This window comes from Megalops cyprinoides, chromosome 15 (assembly GCF_013368585.1).
Source record: "Megalops cyprinoides isolate fMegCyp1 chromosome 15, fMegCyp1.pri, whole genome shotgun sequence".
Taxonomy (NCBI): domain Eukaryota; kingdom Metazoa; phylum Chordata; class Actinopteri; order Elopiformes; family Megalopidae; genus Megalops; species Megalops cyprinoides.
The window spans coordinates 9345542-9370303 of record NC_050597.1 but is presented as its reverse complement, the minus strand read 5'-3'; the positions used below and the strand labels follow the sequence as shown (position 1 = coordinate 9370303).

Sequence of the window (24762 nt, the reverse complement as noted above, 5' to 3'; positions counted from 1 at the left end):
CTCGTCTGGGATGTCCGGTCAAAGTGCTTCAGGAGTGCGCTTAAGGCCACGACTCTGCGGCAAGGCGACGCAGATTTTAAAGGCGGCTCTGCCTTCCACTGTGGAGAATCAAATTGTTACCCTTGTTGTGGCTACGAAGTCAGCCGCCTGTCTGCTGGTGAATCTCAGTATCTACATCAATGTTTCCTCAGCGAAAGATGCACATCAACACACACTTCATTGTGCTTATTATGAAAGAAATTGTGAAAGAACAGCGTGTCCAGTGCCAGAACACTTGACTCAATGCATTTAAAAGACTCCTTCTGGCGAATCAGTTTCTGGTGTCCCAAGATCAGTTTTCTGAACTTATCCTCACCCTGGGCCGTTGCATTATTTTCTTGAACTGAAAGCTTTAAGAAGGGTTCACATCTGAAGTATGTGTTTTTGCATCACATGCTTTTGTATCATGTTAAGAGAAAAATGGGGGAGGAGAATCACAACTGGAAATTTTCCAGACAGAATTATTCAGAAATTCTTCATGATTCTCCGTTCCTCAGGGAGTTGATATCTCATTTAGATGACGATTTATGATAAGAAACACCTGAATGAAAAAAAACTCTAAGAAACATGCATATGTCTCCTTTTCAGGCAGCCCTACATTCAAAACCTTTACCTGGGCAGACCTTGGTCAGGTGTGTAGGAGGTACAGGAGAAGTACAGGAGAAATCTAGACGTGAATGTGGACTTGTATAAGCCATAAAAATTGGTAGCATGGCAACTTTCCTTTTAATAGGATGTCTGCTGTGCTAATTGACAACACAGCTATATATCAGATCACTTGCTTTTCTCAGTTTTGACTTCTGAGACAGGGTGAACCCCTCAGAGAAAATAAGAATCTCCAATTTCCTGCTGCTGTTAATAGTGAAGTGGGTATGTGAACATGTTCAGTGGAAATAAAAAACACCCCATAAAATGCTCTCAAAAAGCCAGTTTCTGAACGTGTGTGAAGAAAAAAAAATGTGCGTTTAAAGAAAAAACAAAGTGAAATTTCACCCTTCACCACGAGCCATCCATTTACAGCGTCAGGAAAACGACATCATTATGGTCACAGGATAAGGGTAACTCAGTCTTTTGTTTACTACTAACCACCTGCAAATATGGGGGATTTTTACATTTGCCCCTCCTTCTTCAGGAGAGGTTCCAGCTTCTCAGCAGCACACGCAGACCTTGAGACCGAATGTCATACTGAACATATGGAGCACAGTACGGGCCACGTTTCAAAAGAGATACTACCAATAACAAAGCCTCTATGTTTTTGTCTTACAAATTGACTAAATACTTTAAGGTTTTCTTCTTATTGCTGAGTCACACATTTCAGCAAGTACTATATATTTTCATTATAACATACTGTATGTGTAAGAAATATGTAATCATTCCTTAAATTCAGAAGTTAAGGACAAACAAGCATAGTGGTTAGGTAGTGTGTCAATAAGCAGGTGGTCTGCAGTCGTAAAAGCAACTTACCAAGCACAAGATCACACAAGCACTACTATATTGGATCTCATTTAATGTATATCTGACTGCTTTCTCCCTACATTATATTTGTTCATTTTCTGTCATTATATATTTAATGTTTGGTGCATATTAGCTATTCAAGGCACTCCAGATACAAGCTTCTGGCAATCAATGAATACAAATAATTTAAATGACAACAATATAACTAAAACATTTTACTTAACTTTCATCAATCATCCTTTTGCTATGTTCCTTAAAACACCCAAAACAGCCTTAAGATCTCTGGAAGTTTAGTAAAGACAATTCATTTTTCAGCCTAGACGAAAATCCTGGACTCCTGAAATGTACACATTTCAAACTTCTGCCTGACCCGTGGCTTCTCTTCACCCCCCTTGGCCAGACAGCTCTGTCAAACGCATGTTGTGACACAGAAACGATTCTATTCGCCAGAGTAAGTGCTCTGTGTGACCGCGTCCCTCGCGTACACCGTGTGCACTCTGGCCTCCTTTCTCCTCGCAACCCGCGTTTTGGCTGGCATTTCGCCTCTTCACGGACCGCATTAAACGAACGGGGGACGCCGCGGCCCCTGTCTCCCAGCAGTGAAGGGGCCCTTTTGTTAGCAGCGCTCACATGCTCTCATCGGCACCACAGGGCACGCCTGCTCCCCTCTGGGCTCCAGTAATATATCCCCATTCTACAGAAACAGGTTGGAGCCTTACATACCCTTTCAGCTTTCTGCTCGCGGCATCATGAGAGATCATGGGATTCAGGGGATAATCGGCCTGAGAAAGATATGGATCACGTGAGGTCCAGAGGCTATACAGTGTCACACAGTACACAACAAATGAAGTGAACAACCACCAAATCAAAATGCTCTCTAATCTTAAAGCAGTCTTTACGGTTAAGCAAGCTGGACCTGTATAAGAAAGACTCAGTTCTCTACAATATGCAATAACTACCAGTTTTTGAGGAATAAAACTTAAAACTTTCACTCCCATGAGATGTTATTGCTCTAAAAGGGAATGCATTTTCCAAATGATGATCTCTTGACTCCTGAAAGAGTTGATACCAAAGAAAAAAGTTAATACCAAGACTGAGAAATAACACAGCAGACAAACAACAGTGAAAAGTAAATATGCAAGCTTTTTAATAGCATGGGTAATTGTCCTTGAATGACAAATGATGGCTGATTTCTGTCACAAACAATCCTCCACATTGTCAGACAAGTAGTTGGGTATGTAAAAGAAAGAAACAGTTCATGATTTCTCACAATGTCTTTCAAACACGACATACAAGTGCCATTTTTATATGGCCAAGGATTATTTGCCATGCAATTTAGACTCATTTCAAATTTGTACATTCTATTTGCAATGTGTAAACATTATGTAGCTGCTTCTTTAAAAAAAAGCTAAGTTATGCAAACAATGCCTCTGACCTAAAAGACCTTGTTTCACAATCAACCTTCGCACTTTAGTAACAATGTGAGCATATGTGAGTACAAAGTGCCATTTGTGTGAACATAACACCCAGTTGTTTCTTACAGGAGACCCCTACATTGGTGTGGGTCCTACCCCTTTAAGTGTCAAAAAGATATGTGTGATATAGTAATAAATCCCCTATATTCATTTTGATGGAGCCTTGAAATGTCTCGTAAAAACTAAACTTCTCGCTGAAAGCAAGGTGGTCTGCAATATTGCACCGGTGTGAAAGCTGCAAATTAAGCTGAAGCTTTTCTCTGCATAAAAGGTTCAAACATTTCAGAGGTTCTTCTAAGTGTTGGAGTGTTGGTATTTTTAGCTACCATACAGTACACACATTAATTGTTTTTTTTTTTAACTTGCTATGATCTTTAAAATTATCAGGCTTTTTTTTGCTTCATTCTGTGATTGCAAGTAGAAGAGGAAAAATATCTCAGAAAATCTACCAATGTGCAGCTATGATTTTGCTTTCATTTAACAATAAAAGAGCTCAGCGCTGCACTCCATAGCCCTGGTGCATACTGGTTTATTTGGTTTCCCTTATTCCATCTTGAAAGACACCAGTCTGAGAAACAAAATGGTAGTGTGTTAGATATCGGGAGATGAAAAAGAAAAAAAATACAGACCATGCTTTTTCAGAGGCTGTTTGGAAAAACAACCCACAATTTCATTCTGATAAGAATAAAGTTCATTTGCTTACAGGTCACACTACTTTTTTGTCACTTCAGGACAGTGGTCATAGCAGTAGACGGCAACATTAATGTTATGAATAGCGACTTAATTCAGTAAAACAATGTGATCTCTCTCTCCCCCCCCCCCCCCCCCACACACACACACACACATAAATAACAAACACACACACACATAAAAAGCTTTTTAGAAGGTTTTCAGATGCTATGAAATTGACTGAATTACAATAATGTATGGGAGCGCTGTGCTCTTTGTTATATTTGGTCTACAAAGGTTAGCTGTAATAACTGAAGGTAATAGTTCGTTTTGTGGGGATTGTAGTAAACATTACTAAGTGCAATGTCACACAAAGATGTTTTACAAATGATTCTATCAGACATGAAGCTTTCTGATTTCCATTCCCCTTGAACCATCAGGAGCACTCGTGACCATGTGCCTGCCAATCAAACTGTCAGGTTTGGATTGTCACTTGTAAAACAATGCAAATTTACTCAAATATTACTTGTCAACCACTCAACATGTCTACAGGCATAAAGAACTACTTCACAGCAAACATTTCCATTAACTGAACTTCTTTGGTGAGTATTGTGACTAAGACACTAAAATGTATTGGCATGTAGAGTAAGATCTAAATCATTGTGATGCTATTTCACAGTAAGTGACAGCTATCTACTGAAATAACCCAGCATAAATTTTTCATGAATAATTAATTAAGAATGGATTATTGGAAAATAAAACTCAACATTGTTTTTTTATCATCCAAGAGAGATGCCTTTCTGTTTGCAAGTCCATAATCAGCAAGCTAAACAAAGCAGGAAGTTGGAAGGACGTCTTCACTATAATATAGATCCATGTATTTACTTCACTTTATTACTCCTGGCCTAACCATTAAGATATCACCCTGACAGTCCTGACAACATCTGTAAGATATATCACAACCAAGATAATGTAACGTTTTATGGCAAGATTTTTCATTCAGACCTTCGTATACAAATCACCTGCCAATGTTCTGTTTGACTGGGAAATGCTGTTCAGAGATTCTGAATATAAAGCCCTGTCACTGGAAGATATTCGCTCTGAGGTTTATTTAACTAGTAGGAGAACAAACCACTGGGTAACCCCTGCACAAACACAGGCTAAGAGAAACTGTTCTTGTGGCTCACATTCACAGTGTACAGGAGGTCCATCTGGTCTTTCCAGCATTAAACATGAATGTGACATCATCCTGACAGGCAGCTTTCAAAGCTATAGTTTAACAAATGTATAGGACTGCTGTGGTGAAAATGTGTGGGTACTACACTTGACGTTGCTCATGCATCCAAGAGCAGTGGGTAAATCTGAAGCACACTTTCAATATATTTGGCTTGCTTTGTACGATTGTCACAAGCAAATATGTAAGCAAGAAATATCACACAAGACACTATCCTTACTGTTTAACAGAACCCTTCTTCAAAAAATAGTTATTATAAAAACTTGGTAACACTTGGTAACATGAAAGTCTTATTAATTAACTGCCAATTAATACTTAAAACGTATTTCAGTGCATATCCTAAAGTAGAAATCTAAATGACTTTAGGACAGGCACTGCGAAACAAATCAGCTAATTCTTTAAAGTGTTAAAGTATGACTATAAATAAAATAAATATAAATGCATATAAAACTAAAGCACTACAATATAAAGTGTTACCAAAGGCATATGTCTTTCAAAGGACTGATGGAAACACTCTCATGCAGAATCCTACTCGTCTTCCTACACACAGGAAATCAAAAGTGTTTCAAAGGTAATGCTGGTTCCAAGAGGAATGGAGTACAAGATGAAATCACACGCTGTATCTGCCTCTTGCCTTGTTTCTTGACAAGTGCCACAAATTATCCAACACAGGACAGTTTACATGCGTTCTACAGTGGTTTGTCTTCTAGATCACCCAAAACCATTGGATTCTGAAGATTAAGAAAACCATTTGATGACCCATGGCCATGGTACTGTGGGGGTGGGTAAACATACAGAATTTATAGACTGATTTTTGTGTAGACAGAAAGTACAATTCTCCTGTTGTAACTTTGTTTATGATAAGCAGGGATTTGTTCCCTTCAATGAATTTCATGATCTGTCAGGAGAAAAAAACTCAACCACCCTTCCACAAACTCCTGTCTTCAGCTCAGTACCAGAAACAACACCACAGTCTTTACACATAACTTTGCTGGGTAATGTCTTTCTCTGCCCCAACATGCTGAATCAAATAGTCAATATGGGTAGGTGACTAATTAGTCAAAACTTAGTCTTAACGTTGAAGACACACTTTTCAAAGTAGACCTATTTGTTCATGCTTTATTCAAGATTGCATGGAACCAAATTGTTTTTTTTAATGAAACAAAACAAAATCATATATTTTTGGATTGGTTTACCACATAAAAATAAAGATAACTTCCTCTCAAGAAATAAGTATATTATGTACATAATCTTCTAAAACTATTAAGAAACACTGAAACCAAGCTTGATAAAAGGCATGCCCATTCTCACAGGTTTGCGAATAGTGATGGGACAGGGAGGCCTAATTATCCACTTTATGGGTGGAACTGTTGCATGTCATTCTCAATAACCAATCAAAATGCTATACTGATCAAAGTAAAGCATTTTGGTTGGATCACACAGCAGCTCCACCTACTAAGAGGTTTGTAAAGCCTCACTTGCCCATCATAGTTAATTTGAAGGTTCTAGGGTGCTTGTGGACTGCAGTTTTCTTGCAGTATGCCTGTATTCATTTTTCCACCCAGACCAAACAAAATACTTTCAAATATTTTAAAATAGAGTCACGATATTCCATATACTCCTTGGTACACAAACCTCCATATACAGTTGATGATTTCACGGGAATTGGAAACAAGTGAAATTATAGTCAAATTATTAATGAAAAATGTAACAAAGTTTAGATTTTCTACCTGTTTTTTAAACATGCCAGCAGAGTGTTTTTGACCCTGTGCAATGCAGGAGTAATTACATGCTCAGTTACACAAGTGCAGATGGGAAAGATATCAACTTGAACATACTGAGGTCATCCAATTTTCACATAAAATAGCTGAACAGCACATGGATGGATGGTTGTATGGAGCTAGGTAGGTATGCAAGATATTCTATTCACAGCGTTCTTCCATTTTTCTTAAATAATACAACCCTTATTTACACCAATCAAAGTCAATCAGCCACTCCCCCTATTAAGAGAGAAAATAACAGCTCCCATCTACGGTAGTGCCTGCATCTGTGGTCGCTTGTCTTTCCCCTTCATGTAGTGTATGGAATACCATGAGTCCACTCGTGTTACTGAGCTCCACTATGTCAATATTGGAATACAAAGAAAAAACCCCAAAACAGTTGGACTCTTAACGCAATACTGAAGAGAATTCACATTGAGACTGGACTGAATCTAGGCCTGGATTGAACAAAGGAAACATTTACATGACTGAGAAGTTTGGGAGCAATACACTGTATAGCACCATTGCAGCAAATCCACCTCTGACTGATAATGACTTTTGTAATTAGGATATTAAGGGAAAGCAATGTAAATACAAACTCATTTGCAATTATCATTACTGTTATTAGTGCTGCATGAGTACAGATGTATATATAGTAGTAATTTGGTGTTTATCGAGGACACTGGTCAAGGCAAAATGTATCTATCATAATATAAATATAGGTAATGGCTGTAGATGCACAGGGATCCAGCTCAAATCAGATTTATGTCCTTCACAACTGTCCAATGATGTTGTAAGATAATGATTTTGAATGATTGTATTTATTGCTGCAATAGGGTAATTTCCCCTGAAGCTGGGCTACGTCAAAGGTAGAACTGAAGAGAGGGGAGAGATTATTTGGAAAAAGATTTATGTCTGCACAAACACATACTTGCGCATGTTCCTGGCAGAAACTAGGAGTTACCAATGACTTTTGGCAGCAGGCTCGACTTAGGAGCCAGCAAGCAAACTAATGACATTGCTAGACTTGATAGTAAGTGACATCACGACAGTGAGTTTTCACTAGCTGTTATAGCAAGATAAGGTGTAAAAGTAGGATGCTTTATTATTTCATTTTGGTTTGGGCAATAATTCATGACTTTGCAAGGACAGAGGGATGCCTGACCACTTTTCAAGAGTTTTTCATGACGTTCCAGGAAGAAAATAGGATTTTAAAAAACCCTGATTGTAGTCAAAAACTTCCTAGCTTCCTAACAATGTTTGATGCTGAACCAACTGTCTTTTTTTTATCAAGTATACCATTTGAGTAAACACAATTACACACCACAGTGGGCATGAGGGGAAAAAAATGAAAGCAATTTGTTTGGCCTGGGACTGAAACTGTGAGGTGGCGGTGTTATTGTGACCGGGAGCTATCGTGAACGGCGGATGTGTACAGAGTGGGAGTTATTATCTAGCAGCAGCCTTTCCCTCCGCAGGGTCTCGCCTCCCCTTGGTGGGTGTGGCCTGTGGCCTGCCCCGCCTCCCCGGCTTGCTGGTGGCGGGGGGCTGCGCCGCGGCGTCTCCCGGCGGCGGTGGCGGCAGGTCTGGGCTTGAGCGGGGGGGGCCGTGTTGGCCCGGAAGGAGATGAGCTGCCGCCTGACCTCGGTGGCGGCGGGCTGGCGGCGTTGGCGCTGCGGAGAGGGGCTGTCAGTTCGGGAGGTGGAGTAGCTGCGCGGGGAGGCGCTGTGGCTGCGAGGGGGCGGGGATGCGGGAACCCGGGAGACCCCGCGCTGGGGCATTCTGGGGCTGCCGCAGTACGGGGACGGGCCGGCGGAGGGGTGGGGCTGCGTTTGCATCGGTTGTGACCTGGGGTCGAGTTGAACATTCATGACTGCATTCCCTGTTTTTTCCGCGTGAAGCCTGGAACATCAAAAGGTAAAGAGGTTCATTACAATACATTATTGTTGTTTAGCAGATGCTCATATCCAGAGCGACTTACATTGGTTACAATTTTTTCATGTCATCCATTTATGCCATTTAAACTGCTGGATATTTACTGAGGCAATTGTGGGTTAAGTACCTTGCCCAATGATACAGCAGCAGCACCCCTGCAGGGAATTGAACCAGCAACCTTTTGGTTATGAGCCCTGCTCCTTACCACTATGCTACACTGCAGCCCCTACCTATGCAGGCATGAAAATCAAATAATGCTTCTAATCTACCTCCTAATCTGCCTACAGAAAATCATATCCATGGCTCTAATGTTTGATTCTATACAACCTACATGCTAAAAAGGCTACACGAGTGGCTCATTAAAATGTGTAACATTAAAATGCAGGTTTTGCATTTGCAGAGGTGGTGTCTTGTGATGTGGGGTTTTGTAATTCAGATTACAAAGGAGTTAAACCACAACATATTATTCTCACAACCTTAAAAATGCATAGTAAACACATAACAGCCATAAATCTTACATGGCTGTATGTAATCTTGTACGTAGTCTACTTGTATTACTTGTATGCTACTTGCATGGCTTGCTGTTTATTTTATGTGTACTATCTCAATGTGTTTTGGATTCTGTGACTATTTCTAGTGACTATGATATACGGTAGTATGTGCACTTGGCTTCCTTTAGTTTCTAGGCTGTCTAGTGAGGTTAGCACAAGTTAACTTGTGGTAGGCCTTGAATGGTGTTACGCTCACACTCACTGGGAGTGTTGTTAGCCCGGGCTGACACTGTTGCTCGTTCAGCTTGAATGTATACTCTTCTGTTCTCTTGTGCTGGAAATTGCTCCGGATAAGAGCATCTGCTAAATGGATATAATGAAATTTAAATCTATTGTTGGAACAACTGGACTGCCTTTTCCTCCAGCTCAAGCCCAACAAAATCTATCATTTAGACCTACCTATTTACAGCAGAGTGGGATGTGGGTTTCTGAGAGCGGGGGCTGGAGGGGGTCAGTGGAGGAGGGACAGCAGACGACAGGTGGGCTGAGGGCCTCTTCACAGGCGTGACGGGACGGGGGATGCGACTGCGCGGTCGCTCGCCACCCGCTTCCCGCTGCGGCGGTTTGGACACGGTCCCGAAGGCCTTCCTGGCGAAGGAGTCATCCGAGTCGTGAGTGTCCTCCTCGGAGCCGGTGGCAGACAGGCTCTCCGAGGGTCTCCTGCCGTCGTCCCCGGAGGAGGCGGAGGACGAGGCCCCCGAGGACAGCCTCATCGGGCGACCCTGATGCCTCTCCATCAGCAAGCGGGCCAGGTACTGCTGCGGCGGCCTCCTTCTGAGCCGCTCCCTCAGGGAAGGGGAAGCGGACTGGTCCGAGCCCGTGTCCTCTTCAGACAACAGAACAGGGATCCGGCTCCTGTACCGAGGACCCTGCGGTTTGCCGGCCTTGGCCTTCTCCGGGGGCTCCGCAGGGCCCTCCTCTTTCTGGCCCTCCAGTGGGGGTTGGCGGTCCGCGGTGGCTGACACCTCCGCCGGGACAGGCTCTGCCTCCGGAGGAACAAGAGGAGGAGCCTCTTCTGGTCTGGTCTCTGACTTATTCTCCTCGAGGCTGTTCTGGAACTCCTCCTCTTCTTCCGGACTCTGATCGGGTGGGGTGGACGGAGCTGCCACCTGGACAGAGCTTTCTGGCTCTGGCTCTGGCTCCGCCTCCTTCTCCGCAGAACCGGGCTCCACGGGCTCCACGGGCTCCACGGGCTCCACGGGCTCCCCGTTCTCCGTGATGGGCTCCCTCTCCTGGGCATCTCCCGCGGCGGAGGGCTCCTCCGCCACGTCAGAGAGGTTGAAGTCACCCAGCCTCGCCGGCTGGCCGCTGGAAGACATGATGTTCAGGTGGGACGTCTCGGCGATGTGGACGAAAGTGCGCTCGACTTTGGTGAATGGGGAGGAGGCGGCTGCGGCAGTGATCAGGGGCTTAGGCTCCGACTTCAGCACCGAGGAGAGCGTGCCCGGCTCGGACACGTCCAGCTGGCTCCCCATCGGCTGAGGCTTCTCACCCTGAGGCGTGATGGCGGCCATCGTCCCCAGATCCAGATCCGGGGGCAAGTCCCCAGCAGCGAGGGACTTCCTCATGTCCCCTGGGGAGAACAGGACGAGCGTTTTGGAGCCCTCTTCCAGCTCCAGGTCCGCCTCCACGATAGACACACGCCCCTTCGATTCCTTCTGCTCGTCGGCCAGGAGAGTGGAGGGGGCCCCGTCCTGGCTGCGCTCCGTACTCTTCTGGCTGGCTTCGCTGCTCGACTCGCTCTTGGCGGCGTCCCCCCTGTCCACCCCTTTGTGCTGGAGCGGCGGAGCAGTGAAGTCGTGCTGCGGGAGGATGCCGGTGAACAAGGCGGACAGGAAGTCCACTCTCTTCCCCTGCAGCTGGGGCAGGCCGCTGAAAGCCTCTTTTTCGGCGGCCTGCTCTTTCGCTCGGACGTCTTGATAAGGCGGACAAGAAGGCACCTGCAGAGGTAGGCCATTCTGCTCGAACGGTTTGGGTGACAGTATCTAGAAGAAAGCAAATAAAAAGAGAATGATGTCTTGGCAACCTTATATGTTGTCACTTCATATGTCCAAGCTTAGCGTGGGAAGGTGTGAAAATGAAGATAAAAGGAAAATACTTCACAAAAAGGGCTCTTGTGTCCCCTTAAACAGTGCCACTGTACTGAATTTATACTTTGTTTCACATATTCCAGGCTACACTGTTTATGCCTGTTTTAACATGCATACCTTTCTGTAACATACAGAATAGACTCTCAAGTGGTTTACTAGAGACTTGAACCATTTCAGTGCTTTCAGTGCTTCTCAGCTTTGTCGTCATTATGTCATCCTGAAGGACAAATGCCCTATGTAGTTGTAACAACTGTGAATGCCCCTGTTGGTGGACACGAGTTCTTCATGTGAAGGTAATCTTATACAGTCTCATATGTTATGCAATACAGCCACAGGATGTCTAGAGCTATCCCTGAATTGGCAGTATAGCTATCCCAGAACGCTGATTTGGGCAGAATAGTTCATGGAGTAAAATGAAAATGTGTGAAAAAAATTGCATGAAAATTGCATAAAATTGCTATGGAAATTAAAAACGCACCTGTAGGGACACACAGCTCTTTTATGGAGGAAAAAAGCTAAATATGCACAGCAAAGGTTCGAACAGTGTAAACACATACGATCAAGAGGCGTCTAGAATCACATGGTAACAGAAAAGCCGACATACTGGCATATTCAAAATATCATAAAAATATTAATATTTCAACATTAATATGTTAATATCATAAAAACAACTGAACACCACCTGAGAGCAAAATATGTTATAGGTCTCTGTGACATGATTGAGTCAATCAGACTGGAAAATTTCACAGAAAATCTGTAATAAAGAGTTTTTTTTTAAACTCAGTTCTCTCCACTGTCACAGTGAATTGATGAACTATGCTCAACCAACATAAAATTATGTTCGAATATGTCAGTACACTAATTCCCCAAAGGCAACTAAATAATAATGTGATACGCATATAAATAAAGACAATGATTTTAAAGTATTTCCCCAAATCCTTTAATAATATTTTGGTTGTATACAAGCTTTTCAAGATTGTCTAGATTACATACATGAATAGAAAAGGCACAAAAAAATTCATTGCTCAGCATTATTTTCTTTTTTAAAATCATTCAGCCCATTTGTGATTTCAAGTGTATTCTTAAATACAGTGGTTTGCTCTATATTTACAGCCTATAAGCAAATAATTGCATGCTCATATACATTTAATGCATTTGTTTTCCAGTTGTATGTATATATGTACATTTGAAATATTTATTAAAAAGCTTAGAGTACATGCTTTACTTGTAGTTACTACAAGCCTACTGTACAGTGTTATTGCAATACAAAACTGCTCACGTATTCCAGAAAGGCTCTTTTTCCATTTGTGAAAAAGACACTCACGGATCCCCATACAATGTAGACATTATTACCCAACAGTTTTTGAAAATACTACAGTACACAATTACTCTAGAGAAGAGAATGCAAAATTGCTTGAACAACACTTTCTCCTCATTCAAACAAACTTCATTACTTTTATTGCAATTGTTTATGGCAGGAAGATTGACAGATAATTTCCCCAAAGGTGAAACATTGCACATTTCTGTGGCATGTTATTTATCAACTGCATGGGATGTGCATAATACTAGCAGGTGTATTACTTTCCACCAAGGAACATGAATGCTTAAATAGATACTAGCAACTGTCCATATTATGACTGAGAGAACCTGTACTGTACCAGCTAAACACAGTTCATGTCACCACTAGATATATGCTTTTCCCTGCTGCCACTTTGCAAAAATGGAACATTTTTTGTCTGCGTCTAAACACTAAGAAGAATAAAGTTGGTTTTCTTCCTTTTCCCTCAACATTTATTCTACTTTTCATTTCAATACAGTGACTATCACTACACTTAGAGAAGTGTTACAGGCAACATCAGGCACTAAGGCAAAATTCTAGCACTATACAACAAGCATGTGTCATTTAAAATAACGTTAACAGTAGTGGTCCCGTGTGCAATATGTGAACTACAGCGGCAACTTATTAGATTTGTCTTCATGCAAGATGAGCTGAAGAGCCTAAAGGGTAAGTTACTTCACTGTGTGTAATTCAAGAGAACTCTTTATAACTCAGGACAGAGGGGATATCAGCAACATATGTGCACTGTCTGCAATTCATGTCATGTTTCTCTTCAGATTTTACAGTAAAAAAACCCCAACTTTTCACAGGTTAATTAGCAAACAAGACTCAGATCTGCTTGTACAGTACATGGACATTTCATTATATTAAATGAGACAAGTTAACCAACGGACAGTAAGTCGAGATACCTCTGCTGGTCAAGTTTCTGTCTGTTGCATGGCCTTTCACTATACCCACAAAGAGGACCTTGTGGTTCCACGAAGAACAAAGAATTATCAATTAATGAAAAACGATCACGATACTGCGTGGAAATTGCTTTTCATCTTACATATCAATCTACGATCCGTGAGTATCCTTTTACAAGTGAATATATAAAAGCAAAAAAAAAAAAAAAAACAACCCATTAAACATTAAAGAAAAGAACAAAATAAAAATGCTACACCCCTGTATATAGACAGATGTTTCATATATTACTGAAGAGCTTCATATACATTGTTGACTGTTAGAAATGTGACCTTCTGTACAGTTTTTATGGAAGATTATGTTTCCATATGTATCCTGGGGCTATTTTGGAGCGGAGAGAGCCGTGCGACAGTGTGGTGAAGTGATTTTGATGGCAGACAGTGGGAGCTCTGTCTTACACAAAGCACCTCTTACTGTACAGACAACTCTTATGAAATGCAGTGGCTACGGCATTTTCCCACCATTCACCAAAACGCATGGAGATTTATTTAAAGCATAGTGTGTACCCGCAAAATGCTCCAATCATAGCAGCTTGTTATGAACATAATACATTCAGTATACAACGTTTGTGCAGTAATGACTAAAGCAGTGTGGTAGAATGGCAGAAACATGACCCGATCATGTCATGTACATTGATGGAAACTGACTGAGAGCTGACATTACTGCCATCAAGTCTGGGTAACTTTTACATTCAAAATAAAGCTTGTTTCAATAAATAAATGTAAGCCTGAAAGCCTTATTGATATCTGGAATGCATACTAAAATATTTCCCCTCACACACAAAAGCAATCTTTTTTTTTTTTTTTGCTTTTCTGCATTAATTCATGTAAGATGACTAATCCTTAAGAACCAGCAGGCAAGAAAGCCTGAGGATGAGTTAAAATATATTTCTGTTTATACTCTGGCTTCCCATGAATGAGGTGAAAAGGATATTTTGCCTTTCTTTCCCAACCACTCTTCTCTCACACAGCTGCGTTGTTATACAGGCTATCTCCTCTTCTTTGATGGCTGTCTTGTATGATTCAGATGAAACATGACAAGCCATAATGAAAATGTCTTCAAAAGAAAATGGGGGAACTCAAGTACATTTTTCACAGAATCCCCATTTGCACTATTCAGACATTAAGCGCAAGCACAAATCTACTGGAATCCGTGGTTATTATTATTGATGTGTTCTGGAACAGCACGGACGGACTTGCAGTAGCAGTGATAGATAAATCATGGAGTTGTCACATTCTGATCGCTATGCAGCAGGGACATTTCTTAGTGCTAGGTCAGCAAAAGTGTAAACAAACAAAATACAGTAGCGTTAGTCTTACACCAGGCCACTTTAGCAATGGAGTGTTTTCAGGAGCAACAGGAACAAAGTGTTACTTTTTTTTTTTTAAGAAGACATTTTCCAAAGATTTCACTACCTTCAACAGTTCGTTTTTTTTCTCAGAATTCTGTGAAAACAGACACAGGCACATGAAAGACCCTGTCACATTTTTGGTTTCTGTCTAAACAAACTTTCTAAAGTGTTCCTTTAACAATTTTGCATCAGTCAACATAAACACCAGATATTACACGACCTAACCTGCACCACACTGACCATCAAAAGCTACATCTGTCAACAAAGTTGCAAAATAGTGACCTGTTCCTCTGCAGAGGTATAATCTTTAACTATGCTTCATCAATACAAATAATCTCCACTCACCAATAGATGCTGCAGATTATTATGGTTCTGAAATATACGCTTCAGCATTTACTCAAAACATTACAGTACGTTATCTCTAGTGGCTGTGCAGCTGATGCTTGTACACTGATTCCTCTGAATGGCTTTTGTGATCTGTGCATTCATAAATGAAAACTCTGATATGGCTTGATTTAAAAGAAGACTAACTGTGAATAATCATGCAGTGCGAAGTCCTGACCCTTTGAAGATTAAGGCAAACTTGTTAAGTACATCAAATCTTTCTGTGGTTAGTTTTCATCTGTGCAGTCAAAACTACCAAAAAATAAATGAAAAAAAAAATCAAGCATTGAAAATTCTGCATAAATATTACTACACAATGCATTTTTCTCAGATACCAAAATGAGGAAATATTAGAACATTTAGCCTTAATTCACTGACTGTGCACGCGGAAACAAGTAATTACGCTAGACAGTACATTAAACCAGAGAAACAGCATCCATCTTCTGCCAGGAAACTGTTGCCATGGCAATAGTTCTAGTAGGCCTAGTGCCACATTTAATTATATCCACATGCCCTTTACCAATCGAGTCCCTAATATCTGGAACAATGATAAAGAAATTAGTTTTAGCAGCTTTCACAATTTTGAGCTCTAAAGATGAGAGCAATAAATCCTACTGCTTTGTTCTTACATTACCTGTAGTCTTTTGTGAAAAAAAAAAATGCAATATGCTAACAATACCCAAAACATACAATTTTGCTAAACACTTCGAACTCACTGGCACATCTATCAGAACACGGCTCATATTATTTCCAGTATTATTGCCTTTTTCCACCACAACAATAGTGCATTTTTACAATTATTTTGACCCCACATTATCTTACAATTATTTTTCAAGCCAAGATATTCCTACAGTAATCAACCACAAAGTACATACCTATGCAAACTTGGCCATCGGCTACATAGTTACGAAATGCTACATGATGGTTCCATTTCCGCAATGTTAATATGTGGTAGACCTAATAAACCAAACATGCTTCATTCTTTGTCAACTTAGCCCTTTACATCTTGACATCTATGACCAAACTACTCCAAGTAAAGGGCTACCAGCAAAACCCTATATCAAGATGTCTGTCATCCACTTTTATCAACAATAAACTGTTGATACAAACATGCTATGACGTAATATTACACTCCACATACAAAACTGTATAGCGCAACAAAGCCCTAAACACTCAAGTTCAGCTTAAGAGCTCTCCAATTTTTATAATGTCATGGCTACAGAGTTATTGGATATGGTGGATTTTGACCCCATAAAATTTCCACATGGTGAAACACAGTAAATCAAAACAATGGGGTGAGTTCACTTTAAAGTTGTGCACAGTATTTTCATCTCCAGTTTTGGAGCCATAACTCTGAAGTGAAATGATGGCTGAAAAAATCCCTCAGCTTTCTCTGTCCCAAATCTTTTCATCATACTTTGATCATGTTAATGCATCTCCTTTATCATATTGCATATGCCATCTTTTGTATGAGCATTCTCTTTCAGCCTCAACAGCAAGTACTTTCCCTTTTCAATCCCAGAGTAAAGTGCAGTAGTGAATGGCCAGATATTTCAATGTTACTTTTCACATTCTACAGCTGTTCCATATGGCAGTCACCCATGATCTTGCTACAAGCACCAATGATTCCATGCACTGGGAAGTACCACTTCATCCAGTTTTGTTACCATAGTAATACTACGGGAGATTCAACTGACAAAATGCTTCCCTTCCAGTTTTAACCATTGCAACTGGAACAAAACTGAACTTATTGCAAAACAATAATTATGGATAACTATCATGTCTGTGGTGTAAGGATGACAGTTGACAATGGCAGTTTAGGATCTTCTTTGTCACAATAACGGAAGCTGTGTTTAGGCCTGGATTGCTTATACTACAGCATGGAAGCTTGCTTTATTTCTGTGGCATGAGGTGGCTTGATGCACTAGTATGTGCCACCCTGCCACCCCAGTGTAAAAATCATTCATATGGCAGTAATGGAGACTGACATCTCAGCCGCCACTGAACCATTATCTCAATGTCACAAGTAAGCACTAAGATTTTTACAGCCTACAGCCTATTCAACTCACATTGAATAAGTTAGTGTCCATTTCGAAATGTAGATAGGAAAGTTCTGATCAACTTACTCCATTATAATGATTGACAGGTACTGTAGCATTGTCCCTTTAGAGCAGATTTTTCCATCAGAGTGGATCTTACAGTTGGAAAGGTTTTATGTAAAGTAAAAAAAAAAAAAATAAATAAAACCCACAGTATGGTAGCGGGTAAAAGCATGATCCTTCTCCTTTGCTAGCTGTAGGTGTCATTACTCAGATCACTGCCGCTACTGGTATCATGTATAAATGAGAGCTCCAGTCAGGCATGCACACATTGCCCTTGTGAATCCCTGAGCACAGGAAACAGATACACTGGAACAGGGCTGTTATCCATATGGTCAGTCTGGGCGCTGCAGGGGCCATGTTACAAGGCAGGGACCAGCCTGCAAAGCTTCCATCTGGGGGGAAATAACTGCCTGAAACCATCAATTCAAAGAGACTGCGTTTCAAGTTAAGCTATTTAACATGCAATCCCATTTACAAAACTAACATCCATTTACAACAGTGGATTTGTTTTTTACCTTGTTGGAAAATATCAGCTTGCTGTTGCAGCAATCTGGACAGACGCAAGGAAACCTACACCAGCTCCCTTTCTACAGTACTATGATCCCACAGGCCATGACAGGCCATTTTATATCTGCTATTCCCCTTACCAATGTAAAATACAAAGCACAAACTTCTACAGTATCAAGACAACGTCGTAGCCTAGAGGTACACTTTTCTAACTGACTACACGTTCTGTGTTTTTGGAAAAATCCTTGGAAGACTGCAAAGAAACAATTTATTTAGCCATGTTAATCTTGTAGCACAATGCACATGCATACACAACAAGGCCTGACAACTGAAAGCTCAAAGTCTAAAATTCTTGGGTTCTGATTGCACAATCTTTACATTTGAATAGTTTTGTTGTAATTGATTATTTTTAAAAAATCATTTTAAAAGCGTAATCTTGATCAGACGTACTTAAAATGCTCAACATGTTGTGTATTAGATTTTTTTACTGAACAATGGAATTTGGTCATTGCTTTCCTGCCTTAGGCAGCCTGAATATCACACTGCCTCCCACACTAAGCATCAGACAGTGTGCTACAGCGCCACAGCTCTCAGGGGAAACACGTTTGTCCTTACAGTAGCAGACACCGGACCACAAGGACAGAGGCAGCCATAGCGCCTCCTCTATGCACAGAAACAGAAAGCACAGGACAGGAGCGTGTGGGGCGTGCTCTGTGCCTCTGTCTCGTCTGGACGTGAGGGGACGGGTGCTACAAAGTGATGATCTCGAGCAAGACCTCCACTGGCACGACATCGACAGGGGCTACATCTAACAACCGCCCGTGGTAACGCACATCAAAACGCAATATCTTAAGTTGCTTTGAAGGAAAATGCACGGCTGAAATGTCTTGACGCTGAGCGTTGACAACGAAGCTTGTTCCCCGCTGTCTTTCGCTCAGGCAGCAACCAATAACAAAACGACATACTCCTCTGCCGAAGCGCTCGGCAATCGTTCGGTTTTGCCTGACCTCCCTCCAAACGGCACCAAAATCTTGCTATCCACTGAAACAGGCAGGCAGCTTCTGCACTACATTTTGAGTGCAGGGAGTTTATTGCATGAATAAGTTAAAAAAAAACAAAAAAAAAAAAAAAACAAAAAAACATCCTTTTCTTTTTTTTTTTGTTTTGTTAATTTTTCCTCACTTGGTTGTGAATGGGGCTTTGGCTCACGTCTTGTTCAGTAATTTGGCCAGCATTTGTTGGATGTGCAGCCGGGGCGCATTGAGGACTGAGTGTCTGGGCCGCGGGCTCCCGGGCACCAGCGGCATGTGCCTCCGGGAGGGCACGCGGGCGGGGCTGCTCTCCGCAGAGCGGCTGCGCTGGATGAACGTGCCGCCCGGGTGAGGGTACTGCTCCGTCTCCAGAGTTGAGGAGGAGAAGACATAGGATGCCAATCTTCTCAATTGGTTGGGCCTCGGAAAAGAGTGTTGGGAGTGTTGCCTTTCCTCCTCCAACTGAAAAAGACCAATAAGAGCGGAGGAAAATGTGTCAGGCCGGGGAAGACTAACTCCTGCTCTGCTGTTTTAAAAAGGGCTCTCTCTCTTTCTCTCGTCCTCTCTCTCTTTCTCTGTGCATGCTACAGAGACACACACACAAAAAATAGACACGGAGTCTCTTAATGTTAAGCTTATTTCCTGCTGGAAATCTTTTTTAACAATAAATAAGTAAAGGAGCAATATTTGTGTGGGCGTTAAAAAGTATGTATGAAAATGGATCTAAAGGGACTTTAACCCTTCAGTGGATGCTGCCCCAATGCATGTGCTACAATGCGAACATCCATAGTCAATAGTCATAGGGACTCAAAAGTGTCTGACTGCATTAAAGTATTCAAAGACACAGCTTTAGACACCTTTTTTTCAAGCGCAGTGTGGTATAAATCTGTTTTACAAAGAGACACACTATAACGACTTATTGCACTTCTTAATTACCATTACGAATTAATTACGGATTACGAATGAATCACCAGGTCATTATACAGCCTAACACTATTAATCATCAATTTAACGTATTGCACAGAAGGACTCTTTTTGGCGCTTACCCCAAACACTTTATTTCTTCTGGACGATCCAAAACACGTGGTATGCAAGTCCTTCTCCTTTGACAAAACTAACTAATTTAAGCATTATGTCCAACATCACTGTCCTCAGAGGAGTGATAATCATGAATGACTCTCTATAATCATTCATCAAGATCCCAGTAAATAAATACTAGCCAACATATTAGGAAAAATACTCAATAAAGGATGAATGCTTATATCGAAGTCAGGGAAGGAGTATAACATGAATGCACTGAAAACTAGGGTCAGATAAGTTTGAAGATGCTTTTGCGGATAGGGTTATCATAACATGGAGAATCAAACTTGAACTAGGCACTCTTCCTGAATTATTTAAAATTTTATTATTCTCTTAGAGATAAATCATTATTTTACAGCAAGTGCCTTGTGCTGAAGCATGGTTTCAGTATAGTTACGAAATAATGCTGTCTTTTAAATCGTACATTTACTTTCCTTATTACAGATGTGCAGTTGCTAATTCAAAGACGCTAACAATAACGCGGGAGCAATACAACAGGATATTCATATTCATATTATCAGTTGTAGAATTATATTATACGTGGAGTTGTAACAAGCACAAATATTCAAAAGCCCAAATCCGCCAACTGCAAGGGTCTCCTATATTTCTTTAAAGACGATGAAGGGGCTTCACTATTACACAGCAGTTTTGTTTTACCCTGCAATCGGATTACGGACGCATGCCCAAAGCTCAAAAGCTGCTAGAAAACTACAACAAAAAAACCCAAATCACTCATCCGATATGACTACCTATCTCAGCTAACAGCTATCTAGCTATTCATGTGTATGTTATATACTTATGTTATACACCGGATAGGCTGTGTTTCCTTTCCTCCCTTACAATGAGAATTTACCTCTGTTTGGTCCACGTGCTCCATTTAATGTGTCAAAGCAGATTATGAAAAACTGTAAATTATGGGCTAAAAGAACAATCACATTGTCCCCTGTCCAACGATCACTGTCAACGAGCTATTCACAGATTTGGGCTCCAAATACAAGACCAAACCATCTTTAATGAGCCACTGTACTAGTCTAAATGCTTTTGACAACTGATGTGATGCTCCCTTATATTCACTTACATATAATCATTTAGGCAACTGGATATTTACTGGAGCAATTCAGCTTAAGTAGTGTGCTCAAGGGTATATCCACAGTGCCCCAGCTGGGGGTTGAATGGATAACCTTCTGAGTCACAAGATCTTTTCTTAACCGCTACTCTTTACCACACTGCTGCCCATAACCTCAGGGCTTGAGCCAGAGCATACCAGAGTAAGTGCTGCCCATGCAGTACAGAGTGTTGAGAAACTACACATTTGCAAATGCTCACCGTTATATAAAATTCACGACACACGTCAAACATTGCCAAATGGCTCTGGACAAATCTGAAAGCAGATGAACATTTTCACAGATGTATATCATAACATATCAAGTGCAAAAAGGTAAGGCTATTTCATTAATCTCCTCTAACAGCCTGCTGTTTGTGTGATCTCCACCCACTGGGGCACTGCTGACAGCCTGTGGAGTTGAACAGGAAGTACTGCTCGCCATCCTCTCTGGCCTCCAGGCCAAGCCTGGGCTAAGCTGGCCACCAGCCATGCTAAAGTACTGTCCTTCACTGATGATGATGATGATGATGATGATGATGATGATGAATTGCATTTATATATAGTCTGACAAGGACCTCTCAAGGGCAGTTTTATTATGAAGGGGAGAGGGGTCACCACAGTATAGCACCCACCTGGGTGATGCACGGCAGCCATTTTGCTGCAGAAATCCCAAACCATGATTCTTAAACTGTATCTGCATCTTAAGAAATGTATCTCAAAGACATTCATGCAGATGTGATTCACACCCACTCCCCCAACTTGCCATGAAAGTATGCTAAATGTATTTTTTCAGGTTCACTTACCACATTGGTAAAGTTATAAGATTATTACCTAGTTCCTTTACTGCTGTAGCTGTCTTATCAGTAGCAAGAAATCGGAGTTGCTAGTAATATTTTATAGATTTTTGAACTCTTGTAGCTTACTGACTCACAGAGTGATTAAACTAATCAATAACAATTTCCTTAATTCAAAACAATTGTAATAGAGCTTTATAATTATTATGACATACAACAGAAATGCACTGATATGTAGCAAATGGAGGTTGCTAAAGACACTAAAACCAGACCTCACATTAACAGGAGAAAAAGCACCTCAGTGCATCCCTGGCTTTGAAAGCAGCATCATCAGCGGCATCAGCAATGCAGCATCACTACTCCGTCTCCCTTTCACAACCTAACACCTATCCATCAAGCTGCAGGCGGTCCAATGATATCAGGTCACAGCAGTGGAAGAGGGTGTGTCTGGTGCTGCCAGCAGGCGAATGCTAAATTTTGGTGCTGCGTGCTGGAGGAGGGCAGCCGTGTGCCCCGCCAACACCGCTGTGAGAATGATTGGCAGATAATAACTCTTCAGTTTGTAAGTACAGGATGCCCTCAGTGGCTTGCTATCTTGCTTTAACAGACAGCGGAATAACATCAGCATGATGCAGAGACCGCACACCTCAGGCCCACAAAACCAGTTCTCTTCCCTCCATGCGGCAGTAAGCATGCCACAGCCCTGACAACGCTGTTCAAGGTCAGCGCACGTTCACACACCGCTGTTACAGAAAAAAAAAAAAAAAAAAAACACCACCTGAACTGGCCCTCACAGGACAGAAAGGCAGAAAAGCACTGAAGCGCTTCAGATATACTGCTGTTGGTCTAACATGCTTTGTGCACCACAATAAACAAAACAGTTGCATTCCATTACAGTCCAGTGTGCCGTCTACACCACCCCTGCTGCCAGCATGTGTATTTCCCATCTGTGTGATCACCAAGCACAGTGTGATTTCTTGCAAATTTCTACCCTAGCAGGGTAGTCTTGCAGGCCAACCCCAAGGACCCATCCTGAAAACTACTCCACCCACAGCAACACAAGGCTGCAGCAGCAAATGTCATAAAAGAAGGCTGCTGCAGGCAATCTTTGGTTTTTTTTTTATTTATTTATTTTTTTTTTAACATGAGCAGCAAACAACGACTCATTAGGAGAGAGCTTTCCAGTTTGTGACTGGCGAGAGGTTTTATCCTGATTCATACACAATAAAATTCAAGGTGCAACCTTTCCTACTGGAAGGAAAAGGGTACTTATTTAATGCACAGACTTAGTAAGGTAGACTTAGTCACATTCAAGTCACATTTGAGTTCACCAGTGTAACAATGTGATAAGTCGGCTGAAAGGGCCGTTTTGCAGTGCTTATAAGCACACCTTGTAATAAAAAAAAACACGTATTATTCTGCTACCTCAGCACCACCAGCCTCAGTATTAAATCAGGTAACCCCCACCCTAACCTTTCTTCTGCCTTTGCCCTTGGGCTCCAGCTCAGATGCTGTGTAAACAGTGAGACAATAATGAAACAAGCCCAGTAGGACCCTACATAGGCAAATAAGAAACAAGTGAAATCGCAGATGTCCCTCTGAAACAGACACTGGCAAGGCTTCCCATTGTTCTGCAGTTAAACTCGAGTTTAATAACTGCACTGATCTTGATTTTCCAGTTAAATTACCCAAACTGAAAATGAAAGACTGAAGACAGTAGCATACCCCATACTAAGCCACACAAAGCCATACTCATAAAACTCTCAACATTCATGCAAAAACATAACATAATGAAAATGGAGATCTGTACTATGTGTGATTCTCTGAAAAGATAAACCACAATGAAGATGTGGAACACTATATATGCACTGCCTAAAAATAAACGAGCAAAATGATTAACAATGGGATGGAACTGAAAGGAATATAATTTGTTTTGTGACTCGGTTATTTCAGTTATTAGAAGCTGTTAGAGGTAAATGCTGCTCAAATGAGAGATGAAAGGACCAGTGAACAGGATGACATCCGTGTATTCATCATGCTCCAATTTCTGACTGAGTCAGAGAGCTGGAGGCATGGGGGTGAAGAGAATAAAAAAAAAATAAAAGTGAAATAACCAGCGGGCGCATACCCAGGCATAGCGGTGAGATATGCACTATTTCAGTCGAAAGCCCAAATAAGGAGGCTCTTACCTGTCTGTGGGGCCCGTACGGCTCAGACTCGCTCCTCCTGGGGCGGGTGGTGGGCAGTGAGTGGCAGGGCGAGTGGGAGGGGCTGGCGACGAGCCCCTCCTGCCGGCTCTCCGACACGGACTGCCCGCGGCCGCCGCTTCTGCGGGAGAGGTCCTCCTCAGTCACCGTCAGCATGCCCCGGCTCCGCCCGTCGTGGATCTTGGGCCTCACCACGGCCTCGCCGGCGGCGGCCCCGTGCCTCCGCCGCTCCTCCAGCTCCTCGATGGGGCGCAGCTCCTCGGGCTCCTCGTCCGTGGTGCCCGAGGTGGTGGGCTCCGCCCCCGGGAGGAAGTCCCTCAGCTCCGCCTCCTTGTTGATGATCACCCACTCCTTGCTGTCGAAGTCCTCCTCCTCTGCCAGCGGCACCGAGCGGAAGGCGTTGCTCAGGGCCTCGTGGTCCACCGAGGCCGACACCTCGTGCCGGCCACTCACGTGCCGGTCGCCCTGCCCCGTGTCCACAGACAGCATCTGCGCCGGCTGGGAGGAGTACACCTGCCTGGAGGGGGAGCCCAGGATGTCCATGCGAGACCTGGGCCACAGAGCAGGGGCACACGTACCATTACATTTACATTACATTACATTCATTTAGCAGACCCTCTAATCCGGGGTGACTTCCAGCAAAAACAAACAGCTGAATGAGCAGCAGTGTCAGACCAGGCTAACACCACTC

General features: G+C 42.1%; 1 protein-coding gene across 2 annotated transcripts in view; it reads right to left on the bottom strand.

Annotated features, from left to right (window-relative positions):
• Positions 1-7978: 7978 nt before the first annotated feature.
• The window catches only part of LOC118789877 (tau-tubulin kinase 1-like), a 41578-nt gene continuing 24794 nt past the window's right edge, over positions 7979-24762 (bottom strand). For both annotated transcript variants that reach the window (XM_036546597.1, XM_036546596.1), the window contains 3 exons: positions 24054-24621; positions 9518-11103; positions 7979-8534 (listed from right to left, as the gene is read on the bottom strand). In XM_036546597.1, the coding sequence (XP_036402490.1) occupies positions 8045-8534; positions 9518-11103; positions 24054-24621 (2644 nt within the window). In that variant the 3' untranslated portion in view covers positions 7979-8044. The remainder of the gene's footprint in view (positions 8535-9517; positions 11104-24053; positions 24622-24762) is intronic.